The sequence below is a fragment of the Podarcis erhardii genome, assembly GCF_964252035.2.
Source record: "Podarcis erhardii genome assembly, chromosome: 13".
Classification (NCBI taxonomy): domain Eukaryota; kingdom Metazoa; phylum Chordata; class Lepidosauria; order Squamata; family Lacertidae; genus Podarcis; species Podarcis erhardii.
The window spans coordinates 43,885,572-43,905,067 of NC_138502.1; the positions used below are offsets into that span (position 1 = coordinate 43,885,572).

Below are 19,496 nucleotides of genomic sequence, written 5' to 3' on the forward strand. Positions count from 1 at the left end.
ATGTAGGCTCCTATGATGTAAGTCATGGACCCTGCCTGCTAACCTGCTCCCTAAAACATTATTGTGGGGAGTGGGAGGTTATTATTTTGATTACATATTTTGTGGTTTTATATTCTGAGTTTGTTCTGTTGAAGCGCCCTGAGACCTCCTGGTCTAGGGTGGTATATAAATTCAGTAAAATAAATAAATAAGCAAGCCGCTAAGTAACAGCCTGAGGTAAAAAACACCATTTTAACTGATCGCCGAAAAGGCGAGCCGTTAATCTGTTGAAACGGACCCACCTGGGCCCATTTGAAGCGGCATCTTTTGAACAGCCTCGGCGACATATTACTGATTTTTGCTGAATTTGGGGTGGAAGAGGAACATGTTAAGATATTAACTGAGCCAAAATTTTGAAAAGAAAAGAAAAGATATTAACTGAGCCTATAGGCCTAAGAAAAAGGGGAGGAAAAGAGGGGCAAATACGAGGTTTTGTGATTAAATTTAAACTGCCACAGGCCTCAATTGGCTGCTCTTTACATTTATCGAGGGCTTCATTTTATGAGGATAAGAGTAAGCATGTATAACATGTGGTCACCAAAAGACAGATAAAATTGTCAGGTTTTTTGACACTGCATTGGCTGAACCGCTTTTGCCTCTGAAATAAATGGCATGCGATTTTATTTCTAAACCCATGTCATTAACTGAGTCAACCCTTTTCCGTGGTTTTGCCACCATTTTTTTCTTGTCTAGTCTCCTCAATACCTGACTTGAGGAAGTCTTTGTGGAATAAATTCTTTTTTCCTTCCCCTCAGTCCATTAGTTTTCGACGATAAGCTATTTTTCAGTTTACAGAGAAGGTCTTGCCAAGTACTATTCTGTTGTGAGGGAATCATATTCCCACCAAGAAACTGAAGAAAACTCACACACATAATACTTCTGCTGTCATACAGATTGTGAACTATCTCAGCTAAGGTCTGGTTCAAATAGTCTCGGAAAGGCATTGAAAATCTATTTAATGTTGATAAGTAATTTCTATTTGCATTCATTATTTTGCATCTCTCAGTGCCCTCATCATTGCATGTCCTTCTATCATTATATTTGCTATTATAGCTAGCTTGATAATATAAAATTATGAAATTAACATTTAAAAGACAAAACAATGGCAAAATAATAACGCAATTTATTTGACAGAGATGATCCTGGAAAGTTTCAGAACAAAATGGAGGAAGGGATAAGCAATCAAAGGAGCCTCTGAAAATGTGCACTTTACAGAAATATGCACTTAGGGATCCAAGCCAATTTTTTCAAGAAAAATAATGTGTTCCTAAGGTTTCTGCAAGGAAAAGGCAACTTGCCAAACCCATCTTTGTGTGCATATGCACAATACCTTTAAAGCTTGTTTGAAGCTCATTTCTCTGCCTCAAAGAATTCTGGGCTCTGTAGTTTACCCCTCAAAGAGTTACAATTATCAGCAAAACTTAACAAACTACAGTGCCCAGTGTTAAGTTGTGGGTGAACATATCAGACGACACAGCGATTGTTCAGACAGCTCTTGTTTATTCACAGGCCAGAACAGAACTGAACTGAAGGGTTCAGCCAGCCTGCTTATATAGAACTCAACTACAAAGCAACAGTAACAACTTTCTGTAACTATCCAATGACTGAACGTCACTTTCAATTCCTTATTTGCATATGCGGACCTGAGTGAAAACTATCTACAGTATCCCCCTGCTGGCCCAGGGTGAGAACTTCAATACATAACACCCAGAATTCTCTGAAGGGGAAAATGTGCTCTGAATGTGCACAATGTCTAGTGTGTATACAGACATGCTTTAGCATCTTCCCTCTGCAAAGGGATTTCTTCTGGAGAGGGTTTTTAGAGTGTAGGGAAACAGGTAGGAGGACAGGAAGAGAAAGATGAGTTGGGCAAGCTGCTTTTTGGATACAATAGAACATACTTTCCATATCATATTAAAATATATGCATATTTAACAGTTACAGATAGGTAGCCGTGTTGGTCTGCCATAGTCAAAACAAAACAAATTCCTTCCAGTAGCACCTTAAAGACCAACTAAGTCAGTTCTTGGTATGAGCTTTCGTGTGCATGCACACTTGGTATCTGAAGAAGTGTGCATGCACACGAAAGCTCATACCAAGAACTGACTTAGTTGGTCTTTAAGGTGCTACTGGAAGGAATTTGTTTTGTTTTGCATATTTAACATTTATTCACAGGGCCCTACTTGTATGAACTCAACTTTCAAAGCAGCTCTTCAAATAGCAAGATTTATGTAAGATGTAGGAAGCGGGTGGCGCTGTGGTGTAAACCACTGAGCCTTGGGCTTGCCGGCCGGAAGGTCGGTGGTGCAAATCCCCGCAATGGGGTGAGCTCCTGTTGTTCGGTCCCTGCTCCTGCCAACCTAGCAGTTCTAAAGCACGCCAGTGCAAGTACCAGTATTTTTCGCTCCATTGGACGCACTTTTTCCCTCCTAAAAAGGAAGGGAAAATGTCTGTGCGTCTTATGGAGCGAATGTGTGGTCCCTGGAGCCAAATTGCTCTTGCCCTGCGCTGCTGGGGTGCTCTTTGGGGGTGGGGGGAGGAGTCACGGTGCTCTGCCGGCAGCCTCCGCTTTCCCCTGAAGCTGCAGCAACGTTCGTAGGCAGCGGAAAGGCTGTGTGCTCCTGGGCTGCTCTTTGGGGGTGGGGGGGAGGAGCCACACGGCTCTGCCTACAGCCTTTGCTTTCCCCTGAAGCTCCGACAAGGTTTGCAAGCAGAGGGAAGGGTGTGTGTTCCTGGGATGCTCGTGGGGATTAGCAAATTGCTATCTTTCATTTTTTTTTTTAAATAATATTTATTAAATTTTCCAATAAAGACATACAAATACAAAACAACTACAATGAAAACAAACACAAACAAAAAATAACAAGTATAATTTCAAAACTTATTTTCTCAACCTTATTTCCCCGACTTCCTCATACCTCACCGTTTTGTATTCTAATTTCATTATTCCATCAGCAAATCCCTTCCCTTATTTCCCAAATTTTTTTTTTTTACTAATTCCATTTCTTTTCTTACTTTAATATCTCTGAAAACCAATATTTTTAAATCCATGTCAATCTAACATTCTTTAATCTTGTAATATTTATTAAGATAGTCCTTAAATTTCTTCCAATCTTCTTCCACTGTCTCTTTCTCCTGGTCTCGGATTCTGCCCGTCATCTCTGCGAGTCCCATGTAGTCTGTCATCTTCATCTGCCATTCTTCCAGAGTGGGTAGATCTGATGTCTTCCAATACTTTGCAGCAAAGTATTGATCGCCATTGATCACCCCATTGATCGCCAGGGTTGATTCGGCTGATCTGGCTGGCTAGGCGGGTGTCCCCTTCCTCCCTCACCGCTCCATGTGCGTCCCTCCCGAAGCTGCGCGCTCGGTGGAAGAGGACGACCATCCCAGATAGAAGGAGTGTACCGTTCTTCGGTCAAGGGTATACGATAGCTGCGCTCCCCTGCTAGAACCTCCAAACAAAGCGCAAATTGCTATCTTTCAGTGCCTCCTAATTCAACTGCAAAGGATTGCCTAACTGGATTCTGAGCTCCATTTGAAGTTTAAAAATATGATGTTTGGGGATTTCTTCAAGTAGCAGTTTTGCATAAATAGTCATAAATACATGCAAAGCATCTCCACAAACCAGTAACAGTGAGCTCAGCTAAAACTGAGCAGGCATCTGGCTCAGGAACAGTTTAAACTGCACAACTATAACCAGACATCCTGTGTGTTTGTGTGTGGACCATGTTGCTAGCAGCTAATCTTTACTGCTGAAAAGAGGCACTGATATTCCACTCCAAATCTATAATTCCTTATACAAATTCTTACAAGTACAGTCCACCTATACCAAACTGTGAGATTAAGAAATAAAGAAAAATTACAAGCAAGGGTGTGCCTCAAACTCAGTCTGGAAAGTCCCCATGAACTGCGTACACAGGATAAAGAAATCCAAGGGGCGTAGGCCCATATCTGATAATAGATGAAGTGGTTAGTGTAGAGTGGACAATGTATTAGAAATGTGTTGAACTCTGATAAGTAGATTGTAAGCCAAGCCTCTGAGAGAGGGGGGGCAGCTGTAGGGATAAAACTGCTGCGCTTACGCCTGATCGAGGCTCTTCGTATCTACGGGTACGGAGGGTCCGCCTTTGCAAACGCGACTAATAAAAGGGTTAACCTTATATTGAAGTCCTTTGTCTGTTTGTTTCCACGAACGACTTCTCACAATTCTGGCGCCCAACGTGGGGCTCTTGACGGGTGGCTTGAGCGATACTCGGACCCCGGGCAGGCGCCCCTCCGTCCTTTCGGAGTGGCTCGGGGCCGGGATTTGTTCATAGCGATCCACAAGGGCTAAGACAGGACTCAATATAGGTGGGAGAGACAGTCTCGATTATTAGCGGTCAGGGACCGCGAGAGCCCAGCGGGGACACCCGCCTGTTCACTAGTCGCGAGAAGCGGCGCTGGACTGTATTGGGTGAGTAGACGTGAGAATTTTGTAAACTGTGTTACGGGGCGGGGGTGAGAGACTCGTCTCTTGAGTGAAAGAGAGGTTCCATACGGACGCGTGAGTGTGGATCAGGGCTCTGCCCTGACGAGAGGATTAGCTTGCGGTTCCGTCTATCCCGCGAGGGAAGCGGCCAGGCGATTCCGTGTGATTGTGATAGAGAGTGAAGTTGGAGACATTGTAAACCATGGGTAAGGGTCAGAGTAAGAGACAGAAGGAGATAAATGTGAAGGGTCCTATAGACCCTAATAGTCCATTAGGGCAAGTATTAATACAATGGAATGAGGATTATATGAGACAATATACAGTTGGTTTGTCAAAAGTGACTATGATTAACTTCTGTAGGGTGATTTGGCCAAAATACCCTATAGGGTCGGACAAAATGTACAACTGGAACCCTGAGGGGGAGACTGAAAGGTATTGGATGACACAATTGAAAAAGTACCTTATAGAAAATAAGAGGAACAGGAGGATGGATTAAAATGGGAAGAAATAAAAAGGACACTGATCGGGGCCCCGGTCTTAGCATTGCCCAATCTTCAGCAACCGTTCCACTTGTATGTAACGATCGGTTCCCAGACTGCTGTAGGGGTCTTGGCCCAAAAGAGAGGGGGGCGATATCAGCCAGTTGCATATCTTAGCAAAACCCTGGAACCAGTAGTACGGGCATGGCCCACCTGCATCCAGGCGGTGGCAGCAGCGGCTGTATTGGTGGTTGAGAGTAGAAAATTGTCTTTTGGAGGGGCCCTAATAGTTCATAGCCCACATCAAATATCTACTGTGATGACGGGGGCAGCCTCCACCTGGATGACGGACGGTCGCTTAGTAAAATATGAAACTATTTTGAGGACAAGCCCCAATATTACTCTGGGAACTGACCGAAATTTAAATCCAGCTGAGTTTCTGATCGGGGAAAGAAAAGAGTGGGAGCCAGATGAACATGACTGTATGAGTACTATACAATTAATGTCAAAAGTCCGGGAAGATTTGTCAGAAGTGCCCCTGGCGGAAGGAGAAAGATGGTACACTGATGGTTCAAGTTATGTTGAAGAAGGGAGGAGAAAATCAGGATACGCTATAGTTAAAGAAGATGGGGAAATTCTCGAAAGCGGGGCTTTGCCGGCAACCTGGTCGGCTCAGAAATGTGAAATCATGGCCCTGATACGGGCTCTCGAGTTGGCAAGGGGCTTAGAGGTAACCATATGGACAGACTCCCGCTACGCATGGGGGGTGGTACATACTTTTGGTAGAACTTGGCGGGACTGGGGATATATTAAGGCGGATGGAAAGCAAATAGAGCACATGGCATTGTTAGAAAGGCTATTGAATGCCCTTACTGGACCAGAAAAGGTGGCAGTGGTTCATATTTCAGCCCACACCAAAGGAACGAGTCCCGAAGAAGAAGGAAACAGGTGGGCTGATTTGAGAGCGAAGGAAGCCGCCAAGGGCATCCCTAGAGCCACACTGGTTCAACAATATAGTTTGAAAATACCTGTCTTGACCAAAGCAGACACAGAAAACCTGGTTTTTACCCCCCAAGAAATTGATTATATGAAGAAGGAGGGATGGAAACAGAGGGATAATGGATGGGAAACCCCAGCAGGGCAAGTGGTAATACCAAAAGCTATAATGATGGGGATCCTAGAAAAGGTGCATGAGGGTGGGCACTTCGGGATGGAAGCAATGATCAATATGGTAAGACCCCTATATTGGAGTAAGGACATGTGGCCTATGGCACATGCCATAGCCTGGAAATGTTTGATATGTCAAAAAGTAAACAAGACCAGGGCCAAAACAACTGAGAGAGGAGGGAGGCCGTTAGCAGTATGGCCTTTCCAAAGAGTGCAGGTAGATTTCACTGAACTACCCGAAAGGGGGGGGGCAGAAATATTTATTGGTGTTCAAGGATCATCTCACAGGGTGGATAGAGGCTTTCCCTAGCAGGAAGGCGACGGCGCAGGTGGTTACTAAGGCTGTTCTAGAACATATCGTTCCCCGGTTTGGTATAATCGAGGCCATAGATTCAGATAGAGGCACACACTTTACCCAGAAAGTGTTACAAGAAGTGATGGTAGCCCTGGGGATTAAATGGGACCTCCACACACCATGGCATCCTGAAAGCAGTGGGAAGGTAGAAAGGGCGAACGCAGAAATTAAAAAACACTTAACTAAATTATACTTGGAAAATGGGCTACCCTGGACGAAAAACCTTCCCCTGGCTTTGTTAAGAATACGAATAGCACCAAGAAAGGACCTGGGACTCTCCCCCTTCGAATTGGTGATGGGAAGACCATACCTAGCCCAGCTGGGTCAGCCCCTGGTAGAATTTAAAGATTTGTTCCTAAGAAAATATTTGCGGTCACTCTCCCAGTCTTTGTTGTCTCTTCATAGACGTGGCGTTTTGGTCCAGCGTCCTCCACTATTGGAACATCAGCACACATTTCAGCCTGGTGACCGGGTCCTGATAAAAGCGTGGAAGGCGGAGAAGCTACAACCTGCTTGGGAAGGTCCGTTCCAGGTACTGCTTACCACCGAATCTGCAGTAAGGACCAGAGAGCACGGGTGGACGCACTATCATAGGGTCAAGAAAGCTCCGCAAGATTGGAGGGTATCTGTTGATTCAGACAACGCACTAAAGGTGACGCTTACCAATCAGGGAACCAGGAACCAGAGAGGACTCAAACGCTGACCTTAATGTGCCTATTCTGTGATTGCAAGTGCTTCTATGAATGTTGTTGTTGTGCCCATTGTGAGTGTTGTGTACTATGCGTGCATTGTACAAGGTTATGTAACATAATCTTCATAGAGGACATAATTATCCAATATTGCACAATCACCTTAGAAGGAGAGGTCCATTGTAGTCTGACTAGAACCCCTACAGTGGTGCAAGCAGTGGACCAATTAAGACAGAAACAATGACAAGGGAGGGAGTAAAGAAAGTAGTGATGGGAATTGGCCTGTTGATCATGTTAAGGGGTGTCACGGCCAAAGAAATTCAGAATTGTGACCAGTGCATCCAGACTACTAAGACTGGGACTATGATTACACGAACTCTAATGTATTACAACGTTGCTCTAGAATGTGTGAAAAAAATTAGATCCCTGTGTCCATAATCAGACCCAATATTTTAGATGCAAAACTAGAGAAAATAAGACAGAATGTTACGAGCCCCTAGCAGTGGGACCCATTACGTCCAGCATATATGTATATGGATATAAAGGGGGAACAGCAAACAAAGCAAGCGAGAGAGCGTCCATGTTTTCCCTAGCACAAACTAGGCAGGGATATATAGCCCATAACTCCACCAGGGGCACAGCGAAGATACATGTTTGCTTTGATGCGTGCATTGCCATCGCCAAGGGGCAAGGGCCTAACAATCAAGCTGGAGTCACCCGTGGATCATTAAGCTGGGAGAGATCCTATCTCCAAAAGAATAAGTACCTGTCCCAGCAGGTTGCCGGTTTTAATGTAGGGGCCACTTGGACGACAAATTATTGGTATACCGGTGAGGTGGAAGGGACACCCCCATATCGGGGCCCAGAGGGGATCAATATCACCAAGGGGGCGGCTTTAACGGCCTGTATTTCGGGGAAATGCAACCCTGTATGTTTATGGGCTAAGGAACGTCCTTCCACTAGCCCCAAATATATTCATTTTGGTTTGGGGATAGATGGAACCGGAAGGGATCCTTATGGGTATCTGATCATAAAAATACATACCACAAAAGTTAGCAAAAAGCTCATTTCAGTATATGAGAGCTTCGAGGAAGAAATACAGCAGTTAAACAACTTACCCCTACCCCCAAGAGCCCATAACATGTTTTTAAGCCTGGCTGAGACCATCGCCAAAGAGTTAACTGTGAGGAATTGTTTCATGTGTGGAGGAACAAACATGGGAGACCAATGGCCTTGGGTGGCTCACGAGGTAAATTACACTGAGGTCTGGAGAAATGAAAAGAAATACACATACTATCATCCAGGCAATGAGATATGAACCCATACCGACAAATGAGGAGGAGAGAAATCACTGGGAGCAGCTATGTGAGTTTGAGGCAAGGTATAAAAGAGAGGGGGGATTGTGAGATTAAGAAATAAAGAAAAATTACAAGCAAGGGTGTGCCTCAAACTCAGTCTGGAAAGTCCCCATGAACTGCGTACACAGGATAAAGAAATCCAAGGGGCGTAGGCCCATATCTGATAATAGATGAAGTGGTTAGTGTAGAGTGGACAATGTATTAGAAATGTGTTGAACTCTGATAAGTAGATTGTAAGCCAAGCCTCTGAGAGAGGGGCGGCAGCTGTAGGGATAAAACTGCTGCGCTTACGCCTGATCGAGGCTCTTCGTATCTACGGGTACGGAGGGTCCGCCTTTGCAAACGCGACTAATAAAAGGGTTAACCTTATATTGAAGTCCTTTGTCTGTTTGTTTCCACGAACAACTTCTCACACAAACCCAAAACATTGTGTTCTCTTGTTATTGAATGGAAGCTATTTATCTGCCCTCTTTTCCTCCTCTGTTCTTTGCTGAGTCACGCCATTTTGAATCTTCCTTTCAAAACAACCATGCCTGTTTTGAGAAAACTTCAGAGATTTAGGAACACTTCTCATTTGCACAGCCCTGGTTTCTCTCCCTGACTATTAATATTCTTGATTAATGTAAAATGCTCAAATTTTAGTTTTTGTGACTGCTGCCAATACTGACTTCCCAGTGATAATGAAAACAGCTACATTATAATGGAATGTCTGTCCTTTTTCCATTCTCTTCAATATATACCGTGGCTTGCTTTAAAGCAGCAAACTGGACAGGAGCCACCCACTTTGCTGTCAGATATTTTATTTATTTGAGTCAGATATTTTTTTTCTTGTTTTTCTGATCTAAAAACTTGGTGCGTCTTTTGGTGAGGTGCGTCCTATGGAGCGAAAAATACGGTAGATCAATAGGTACCACTGTGGCGGGAAGGTAAACAGTGTTTCCTTGCGCTGCTCTGGTTTCACCAGAAGCAGCTTAGTCGTGCTGGCCACATGGCCCGGAAAAACTGTCTGCGGACAAACATCGGCTCCCTCGGCCAGTAAAGCGAGATGAGTGCCGCAACCCCAGAGTTGTTTGCGACTGGACTGAAGTGTCAGGGGTCCTTTACCTTTACCTTTTTATGTTAGTTGTACAGTGGTACCTCGGGATGTGAAAAGGATTCGTTCCGGAGCCCTGTTTGCATCCTGAACAGAACGTAAGACGCGTTTGCGCAGGTCGCTTTGGTTGCTTCTGTGCATGTGCGTGACGTCATTTTGACCATCTGCGCATGTGCAAGCGGCAAAACCCGGAAGTAACACACTCCATTACTTCCAGGTCGTCGTGGAGCACAACCCGAAAATACTTATCCTGAAGCGTATTTATCCCGAGGTATGACTTTTAGTTTTCAAAGCTGCTGCTCTCCAACTCTTTCTGTCTTTTCTTCTTCTTTTAGGCATGGCTAATCCAAGTTCATCATTGTTAGATGAAGCTGTGCAGCAAATAGCAGAACAACAACATGCCCAAGCCTCTGAAATAGAAAGCAACAAGGCTGTCCTTATTAGGTTGCAGGTAATATGACTTTTAGAAAATAACACTTGCACAAAAGGAAATGCCATCCTGAAACTCTGCTCGGTTTCAGTTCAAATACACGGCTTAGTCAAGAATTGTCCAAGAGGGCAGTTTTTAGGACTCATCCATTTGAAATTACAGTGGTACCTCGGGTTACATACACTTCAGGTTACGGACTGAAGCGATTTATGCAATCCCCAAGGCTCAGGGCCATCTTTAGCAGATGCAACGCCGGGGTGCAGATATCCGCCCAGTACCCCCAAATTACCACGGATAGTGTTGGGGTGGCTGTGGCTGCGCACTGCTAGCAATCTGGGGTGGGGGACTCTCCCCCATGCCGCTGCGGGAGAGCGATCCCCGCAGAGGCTTCGGTGTGAAGTTGCGCCCCTCCCAAGCCTCCGCGGGAGAAGAGCGCAGCTTCCCTCCGAAGCCTCCTTGGGAGGAGAGCGATCCCTGCAGAGGCTTGGGAGGGAAGCTGCGTGCCCACCAGCCATATGGTTGGCGGGGCGCAGCTTCCATTAAGCCTCTGCGGGGATCACTCTCCTCCCGAGGAGGCTTAAGAGGGAAGCTGCACGCCTGCCAGCCTTATGGTTGGCGGGGCGCAGCTGGAAGGCATGCAAGGAAAGGGGAGGCCGCTGGCAAAGCTGCGTAGCTCCCCCACTTGCTGGGGCGCCCCTGAGAGGCCTGCGCCCTGGCGCAACGCACCACTAAGCCCTATGGGAAAGATGGCTCTGCCAAGGCTATATAGCACTACAGCATTTACCTCAGATACATCACCTTGCCAACAAAGGTCCTTATAGTTGAAGCTATGGTCTTCCTAGTAATGATGTATGGAAGTGAGAGCTGGACCATAAAGTAGGCTGATCACCGAAGAATTGATGCTTTTGAATTATGGTGCTGGAGGAGACTCTTGAGAGCCCCATGGACTGCAAGAAGACCAAACCTATCCATTCTTAAGGAAATCAGCCCTGGAAGGACAGATCCTGAAGCTGCGGCTCCAATACGTTGGCCACCTCATGGGAAGAGAAGACCCCCTGGAAAAGACTCTGATGTTGGGAAAGATGGAGGGCACGAGGGGAAGGGGACGACAGAGGACGAGATGGTTGGATAGTGTTCTTGAAGCTATAAATATGAGTTTGACCAAACTGTGGGAGACAGTGGAAGACAGGAGTGCCTGGCGTGCTGGTCCATGGAGTCATGAAGAGTCGGACATGACTAAACAACAACAACAGAGTGGTCTGTACCATATGGAGGATGATTTTAGGGACAAGTTACTTTTTTTTTTCTTAGAAGAGCAGCAATTTCACATTTGAGTTCTTTAAGAATTATTGGGTGGATGCTACTTGGACCCACCAACTTCTCAGATTTCTTTTGCCATTAAGGCCTGGAACCTCACCTCTTGTCAACACTATTTGCCCCAGTTCCTTGGACTCTCTCTCTTCCTGCGTACATTAGTTCAGGCACAAGGATATGTCCTATGTCTTCTGCCCTAAAGACAAGTGGGAAAAGACTTCCGGGTTAGCGCCATAGTCTAATGGCGGATTCCCTCCGAGCTCCGGAGGGAATAGGCTCAATAGGAGACGGGTCCTGCTGCGGCAGCAACGCGGGGACCCTCAGAAACCACAGGCGCTGAAGCCTGTGGACCTGGTGACTCGGCAGGTACCATTTGCGCCCTCCCCGACCCGAGAAGGAGCCTTTTTAAAGGCTTCGGAACGGGGGACGGGGAGAGGCGTGGTGCTGAGAGTCGACTGCTACTCCTACTGAGTGAAGCCGCATGCCATGGTCAGAGAGCGCTGACTTCTTCCTTTGAACATTTGGACCAAAAGTAAAAGCCCGTGAGTAATACGGAAATCGGATTTATAAAAGAAAATTTTTTGTTTGAATTTGGCACGATCGGGGAAGGCGCAAAGAGGAAGTCCGTCTCCCCGCCTTGTAAACAATTTGAAGCAAGGACTAGATAACTAAGGTCGAGAGAACATCTCCTTTTTATTGGATAAAGTTATTAATTGCACGATTCGATAGTATAAGTAATCTTGCTGGAGGATAAGAGTTAATTTTGAGAGCTGAAGTGCCACCCCCCCCGGGACCCGGGAGTGATCCGCGAGAGAGAGCCTGTTGAGGAGACATAGAAGATTTTGACAGCTGTCAAACTAGCTGTCAAAGTTGGGAAAAAATAGAGAACTTTGTTTCTGTTGTCTTTGCTGGTTATATGTGTTACAATATAGTTATAAATTGTTGGAAACAAAGAAGAACTGAAACAAGTTAACTTGACTTTTGGGCTGGAAGTGGAAGGAATACTAAATAACCAGAATCCCTCTAGAGGGGGTTCAGGGACATTACAAGAATGGCTACAGGTGGAAAAATACAAGCTGAACTGGACAAGGCTTTTTTTCTCTTGGGAAAGTTGCAAGAGCAAAGTGATGTTTTGGCTACAAGTGTCACAACTTTGAAGTCAACAGTAAATAAACTTACTGAGTTGGATAAGGACTTGATTCAAAAAGTCCAGGCAGCTGAACAAGAAAAGAAATCTGAGAAATTTGAGGAAGTGGAGAAAGAGATATATGCTGATCAGGAGGAGCAGGAAGGAGGGGCTGTAATACTGCAGATGGCAAAGGAGAGCCAGAGGCCTATGAAGATGGATACAAAGGAAAATAAGGACTGGATGACGAAAATTTGGTTTGAATTGAAGAATGAGGAATGGAAAGATTGTGGAGATCTGAAGATCTATGTATTATAAATTTGATCAAGGTGGAAGTTGGAGCTTTTGGGACATTTGGACTTAAAAGGATTAAGAAACAAGATCTGAGCTCCACTTTTAAATATGGAGGTCTGGCTGGAAGAAATATGGACATTATTGGGACAGAGCTCCTCCGAGATTTGGTGTTTAATACAAAGGACTATCAAAAAAACCGACAGAGAGGAATTGAGAGAGATTTAAGAGCCTCGGATATGAGGTCTCCAGGCTGATACCAGATGGACTGATGGACATTGGTTTGGGGATCGAAACCGGGAAAGGGAGGGTGGGGTTTGGGAATCCAAAGGGTGTATAAATATATTCTGACTCTTTTTATTTTTGTTTTGTTATTAGTATAAAAATGGGGAATTCGTGGAAGGGAATTTGGGTCGACCTTAGAAAAAGGTTTTAAGTATAAAGACTGATGTATATAAGTTAAAATAAGTTAAAATTTCATATATAAAATGAATTAAATATAATAATGAATTAAGGTTAAAAATTGGGGATAAGAACTTGTTGAACTAACATTTGGAAATGGAATACAAGAAGGGGAGGCGAGGGGAAGTCACGGAAATAGGTTATTGAAAAATAAGGATTGTAAACGTTGAGTGTTTTTAATTCTGTTTTTTTCTTTTTTTCTTTCTTTTCTTTTTTTCTTTTTTTTGAAAATTTTAATAAATATCTTTAAAAAAAAAAAAAGACAAGTGGGAAAAGTCGTATGATTTCCTGCAGTCTCCTTGCCCCAGCACCCTAGAAGAAGACTTGAAATGCAGCAAGTTGGTGGAAAGTTTTTATTTATTAAAATAACAACAATTAGATGATCTGCAGAATAAAAGTCAATTCGAACAAGTGTGGGCAGGTGAAGATAGTTTTTTCTCCTATCGGCATGTGTGCACACACATTTTGTGGCTTCTGAGCCAAGGACTGGAATAAATTGCCTTCCTTGCTGTTCTAGAGTCATTTAGGCTACCTAGAAAAGAAGTCTGTCATGTGGTAGGGGAGGGGAAGCAGATTCTGTTTGAGGATGACAATTCCAAGCTTCCCTTGAATGTACAGAACTAGTCATGTTGATTGGGTATTGTGACATCACAGATCATTTTAATCAGGAAAGGCCAACAGCAAAACAATAAAATTATTCTTTTCAATTTAATAAATTAGAAAGCCAAATTTCAAGATAAAGCAGAGTCATGTGTACTTTTTTACAGTGCTATAAATTTTTATACTACTAATTATAATGCTTTCACAATTTTGTTTTCTTTTAAATAAATGAAAATAACTAGTTAACTAAACCTCAAGCAATTACACCATTGTATAAATAATTTAATGCTATCCACCAAAAGTATTAACTTTTCACTGTATATTACTATATTTTCCCATAGACTCAGCTTCAGGATCTTGAGGCACAAATGAAACTTGTTATGGCAGACAGAAAGGCAACAGAAAGGCAAATGTATCATCAAGATGAAGCCATAATAAGTACAAAAGTTCACTGTGAAAATCTGGAGGTTCAGATCACAGCCTTGTATGTTGAGAATCTAAAGCTTGCATTTGATACGGAAACACTGCAAGAAGAGTATAAACTGATGCTTGAAAGAAACAGTGCCTACTATGCAAAAATGGCTGCTCATAGAGACCACTTTGTGGAGGCAGAAAACAAATTGCCACTCATGACTGAGCTCACTAAGAAAAGAGCTGCGGTCAAAGAGATGATTACAAACAAGGAGGAATTAATGTCTGTTCTTCAGAATCCAGAAGTACCGGTAAATACTACAAACCAGTCTCAGGTCCAATTAATTGGCAATTCTCCTTGACATCTGGCGGGGAGGGCATTCCACAGGGTGGGCACCACCACTGAGAAGGCCCTCTGCCTCGTCCCCTGTAACTTTACACAGTGAGGGAGCCACCAGAAAGCCCTGGGAGCTGGACCTCAGGGTCCGGGATGGAGGTGGAGACATTCCTTCAGGCATACTGGGCCGAGGCCATTTAGGGCTTTAAAGGTCAGCACCAACACTTAGAATTGTGCTCAGAAACGTACTGGGAGACAGCGTAGGTCTTTCAGGACTGGAATTATATGGTCCTGGTGGCCGCTCCCAGTCACCAGTCCAGCTGCCGCATTCTGGATTCGTTGTAGTTTCTGACTCACCTTCAAAGGTAGCCCCACGTAGGGCACATTGCAGTAGTCTAAGAGTGTACCACTCTGGCGAGACAGTGCACAGGCAGGTAGGGTCTCAGCTGGAATAGCAGGTAGAGCTAGTAGACAGCTGCCCTGGACACTTCTCTGTGTATGTCAGTGTATGTGTTTGGATGTTGTAGAAGTAGCCCAAAACCACAGCAAAAGTAAATAGCCAACTGGTGGCTGGCAACCTTTTGACTTAGCAATGTAGAATACACAGTAGGAACAAAGTATGAACTATACAGAGCATATCTAAAGCAAAAATTAAAACTGCTTAACTAATTTCAATATACATGTCCTACATGGGTACCACAGACATGTCCAAGTCCATGAAGAAATCAGGAATAGCAACAGTACCCATGGCTTCAGCTGTGAGAAGTAGTAACTGTACATACTTATAATGTCCTGTTGCTGCAATCTGACCTCAAGTGATGACACTTTCTGTAGTAGCAGCTTTGGGTGTCATTTCGATCAGGAAATGAATTAGGATTAAATGCCCCTCAGAGCTGCTTAGCTTATGAGATCAGGAGCATCCCATAACTGCTTTAAAACAAAGAGAAAATATTGGGAGGTCCAATTATGGATCTCCTCTATCACATCTAATTTGGGTCTAAGAATCAACAAGCTTGGACATGGAAAACCACATTAGTTGCTAAGCACATTATTGCATGCTTGAAAAGCCAAAGTTCTGATGAAATTTGGGTATTCAACAAATTTGGATATTACTTTTAAGAGCCAGTTGATCTCGGGAGATCATGTGAGGATCATGTATCCTACCCATTCTATGTTTATTTTGTTTTTCATTTCTCCTTTTGTTGTCGTTCATTTGCCAATTACTATTTAGATTCCATTTTGGCATTTACTTAAATCTTCTAGCACTGAATCTTGAAACAATCCCAATTGTCATTTAAATTCCAAAAAGATCTGTGAACATAAAAATATTTTCATATTCTTTTATCTATCTGTAGGATGACATCGCATATTTGGAAGCTGAAATTAATGCGTTGAAAGAAGCTATCAGTGGAAAGGAAAATGCACTTAGAGATGAAAGAAATGTGCACACCAGGCTTCAAAAAGAAATTCAGGTGATTTTCAGTCATTAGAATAGAATATGTGTTGTGGTTCATGTCTTCTAGAAAAAGAACTCTTAATTCTAAAGCTTATACATTTTTGAAAAATCCCAGTAGTCTAGGAATATGAATAAAAACAAATCAGTATTCCTGGGGTTCTCTCCCACCTCCATTCCACAATCACAGAACAACAAAAGCTGGTATTTTACTTTATTGCAATGTGGAATAGTTATGATAGTCTGTTTATTGTTATTTATTTGTCACATGGACCACTTGCTTGACAATTTGTATCAGAAGCACATGATGAGCTGGAAAAATATTGCTATGTTACAGAATCAAGTGTTGGGTACCAATATTGTGAATATTTGGATCTTATTGACTCTCAGCATAGACCCTGGTGATTGTGTCCTCTGTTTCACTGTGTACTATAGACCAGCACATAGAGGATGTTATGTGTGCCGGCGTGGTTGCTCGAGAGCGAACAGGCAAGACCCCCCACTGGTCTTTTCAAAGCTTTATTATCGGTGCAAAACTTTCACAGTGCAGAACGTCCCAATTCCATGTCTGCTCAGTCACTAGCAGAATCTGGGAGTGGGCGGTCCTTAAACTTTCCCCAGCAGAGCAGTCTTTTGACCCCCATCCTACGCCTCCCCTCTCTGCGCGTAAACCGACTGCGCAGAGAGGGTGTGGGCAAAGGGGGACCTGCCTCCCCCCGCCCCCCAGTTTGCTCAGGCTCTTGCATCCTCCGAGCCCTGCATCCCTTCCCCACTGGAGACGTGGCTTCCCTCCTCCCCAGAAGAAGAGCTACTTCTCACGATCTTCATCTTCATCTTCGGAGGCTCCCTGTAACCCAACTGCCCTTCCACCTCTCGCCTCTGAGCTGATGGCAGTTCCCTGACAGAGGAGCTAATTGATCTTTGCGCAAATGACTACAACATATTGATTCCTAAAATGGTACATCCGTGAGTCAAACAAACCTTGTGTGTGGGTCCTCTCCACACTGGTTATAGCACTGTGACCTGCCCTGAGACTTTCTGGGGAAGGGCAGGAAATAATAATATAGTGGTACCTCAGGTTAAGTACTTAATTCGTTCCAGAGGTCCGTACTTAACCTGAAACTGTTCTTAACCTGAAGCACCACTTTCACTAATGGGGCCTCCTGCTGCTGCTGCCATGCCGCTGGAGCCTGATTTCTGTTCTCATCCTGAAGCAAAGTTCTTAACCTGAAGCACTATTTCTGGGTTAGCGGAGTCTGTAACCTGAAGCGTATGGAACCTGAAGCGTATGTAACCTGAAGTACTACTGTAATAGATAACATGAGCAATGCAAATGAGGGTTTAATAACTGCATGCAAAGAGATTTTAATGAAGCTCAAAAAAGTTCTGGTAGTGTCAGGGAACTGCCATCGGAAAGGCAGGTGGTGGAGGGGCTCTCAGAAGCTAGGAGAGAATTAGCAGCGGGGGAAGGTACCAGCAGGGGGAGTGCGGGAGATCAGAGAGAGAGTGAGGCTCAGGAATTGCTCAGGGAATCTTCCAGCGAAAACAGTGGAGAAGTCGCAGGACCTCCTATAGGTACACCCACTCCTCGCCGGAAACTGTCGCGCCGAGAATCCAGACGACACGTTTCCGTTAAGGAGCTTCTATGCTGGAGTCGTTTCCGTAAACGCCCACTGTCGGATTCTGCCAGCGATTAAGGGAGTCATGCTTAAGGGGCTCCGCTGTACACAGAGTCTTGAGAAACCCTGCCCAAGATCTGAGGGACTGAACTTTTACGCACAAGTAGCTCATAATCCCATCACAGGTAGGTATCTCAAGATCTCCCTGTGAAGTCCAACAGGAGTCTTCCTTGTCCACTCTGGTGTGAAGTTTTGGAGTAGTCTGCTAGCAATATGCTGACAACACCCACTCTATCTCTCTTCTGGCCTCATGGTCTTTCTCGCTACACAGTCAGAATGACCAATGGTTAGAGATGATGGAAGGGGCAGTATTTAATTCCATACATGTCAACTCAGAAATAAAACCCACTGTGGGAGAGAACTGCATCCTAAAAAACCTTTGTGACCTTATATCTGTTTGCTATACGTCTGTTGTGCTCAAGCATTTCTCAGCTGTGTTTATTCTTATTGTAACAGGTGCAGAATAAAAGATATGAAGCTATACTAAAGCGTTTGCATTGTCAAGTGAACAAATTTCAATCCAGCAAAAGACAGCGGCACTGTAACCTTCAGCAAATGGAAGAAAAAGTGGCAGAACTAAGGAATCTCCTCGAAGCAACTGATTGATAGACTATATACTCATTTTAAGGATATGGTCTGCTCTCTTTATGTAACAAACCGTTAAATTTGTCTTATACTTACCGTTCATGGAGCTTTCCTATCTCCTCAACGTTTTCTTTCTGATACTGTCTTTTCCCCAGTTACAAATGCACTTGTTACCTACACAGGAGTCACTGTGATGCAGAGAAGCATTGAACTAGGGGGAAAACAGAAGTTCACACCACTCTCTGATTTTACTCTCTGATTTGCTGTTCTTATAAAATTTGGTTGTGCTAATTGAATTTAGGCCCCACAAATATAGTTTAAAGACACCACCAGATAGATTTGATTCTGGGGTAATTCTGTGACATGCAAAGCTATACCTAGTCTGAATCTGGGAAATCCATAAAGCAAAATATTTAATTCATCCAGATGGACAAAAAAGGTGAAGTGCATGGCTGCAATCCTAAGGATGTTTACCTTAAATCTCAGCAAAATCACTGAAATTGGGGGCCTAAATACAGGTCATACACAAATGCATGTAACTGAACCATGAGGGTTATTATATGTTTGGAACACTATGGGACAAACTGGTGCATGGTAGTACTACCGTTTGGTACTCAAACTTGCCCCTTCTCTGAAGAAAAAGAGGACAGAGGTGTTGTTATAGACATTAGATAGGAAGACCTGCACGTAAATATTTGGGGTTCCAGTATCTCTGAACAATCTGTTACTTTCTGTTTCCCTTCTGAGGGACTGAATTGTTACTACCTGTTTCTTTGCTATTCCAGTATTAAAAGAAGACTTAAGCAGAATGGAATATGAGGGGGTTCCCTGTTTCATTACTGTAGCTGGGACACTCATGTGCCCTCTCTGTCTGTAAAATATTTTTCATGTGATTCAGTCTATCAAACATATTTTTCAACCACACAAGTTTTAGGCCCTGTATAGCAGAGGCTGTTTGAGAGATGCTGCCTGGACTGTGAAGTTTTGCACTACTTTCTATGTAAGGGCTAACTAAATGCCAAAGAACCTTTAAAAAGTGGAATAAAAATTTTGAAAGGGTTTTTCTTCCAAGCTACGCAGCTTATCCTTTTGTTTGGTGCAAGGCAGGACTGGCCCAAGACATTCTGCCACCTGAGGTGAACCAGAAAATGGTGCCC

The 19,496-nt window shown here is 43.9% G+C and overlaps 1 protein-coding gene across 7 annotated transcripts; it reads left to right on the forward strand.

Annotated features, from left to right (window-relative positions):
* Window positions 1–4: 4 nt before the first annotated feature.
* Window positions 5–19,153, forward strand: CCDC122 (coiled-coil domain containing 122). 7 transcript variants are annotated; one of them, XM_081838201.1, is made up of 6 exons: window positions 1,021–1,480; window positions 1,751–1,877; window positions 9,987–10,102; window positions 14,216–14,596; window positions 15,978–16,094; window positions 18,211–19,153. In XM_081838201.1, the coding sequence occupies exons 2-6, from the start codon at window positions 1,769–1,771 to the stop codon at window positions 18,358–18,360; spliced, it is 873 nt and encodes a 290-aa protein (XP_081694327.1). In that variant the 5' UTR covers window positions 1,021–1,480; window positions 1,751–1,768; the 3' UTR covers window positions 18,361–19,153. The 7 variants fall into 7 exon arrangements, with proteins under 7 accessions (XP_081694332.1, XP_081694329.1, XP_081694331.1 ...); XM_081838206.1 differs by lacking the exons at window positions 1,021–1,480; window positions 1,751–1,877 and adding an exon at window positions 5–17; XM_081838203.1 differs by lacking the exons at window positions 1,021–1,480; window positions 1,751–1,877 and adding an exon at window positions 85–216.
* Window positions 19,154–19,496: the final 343 nt, after the last annotated feature.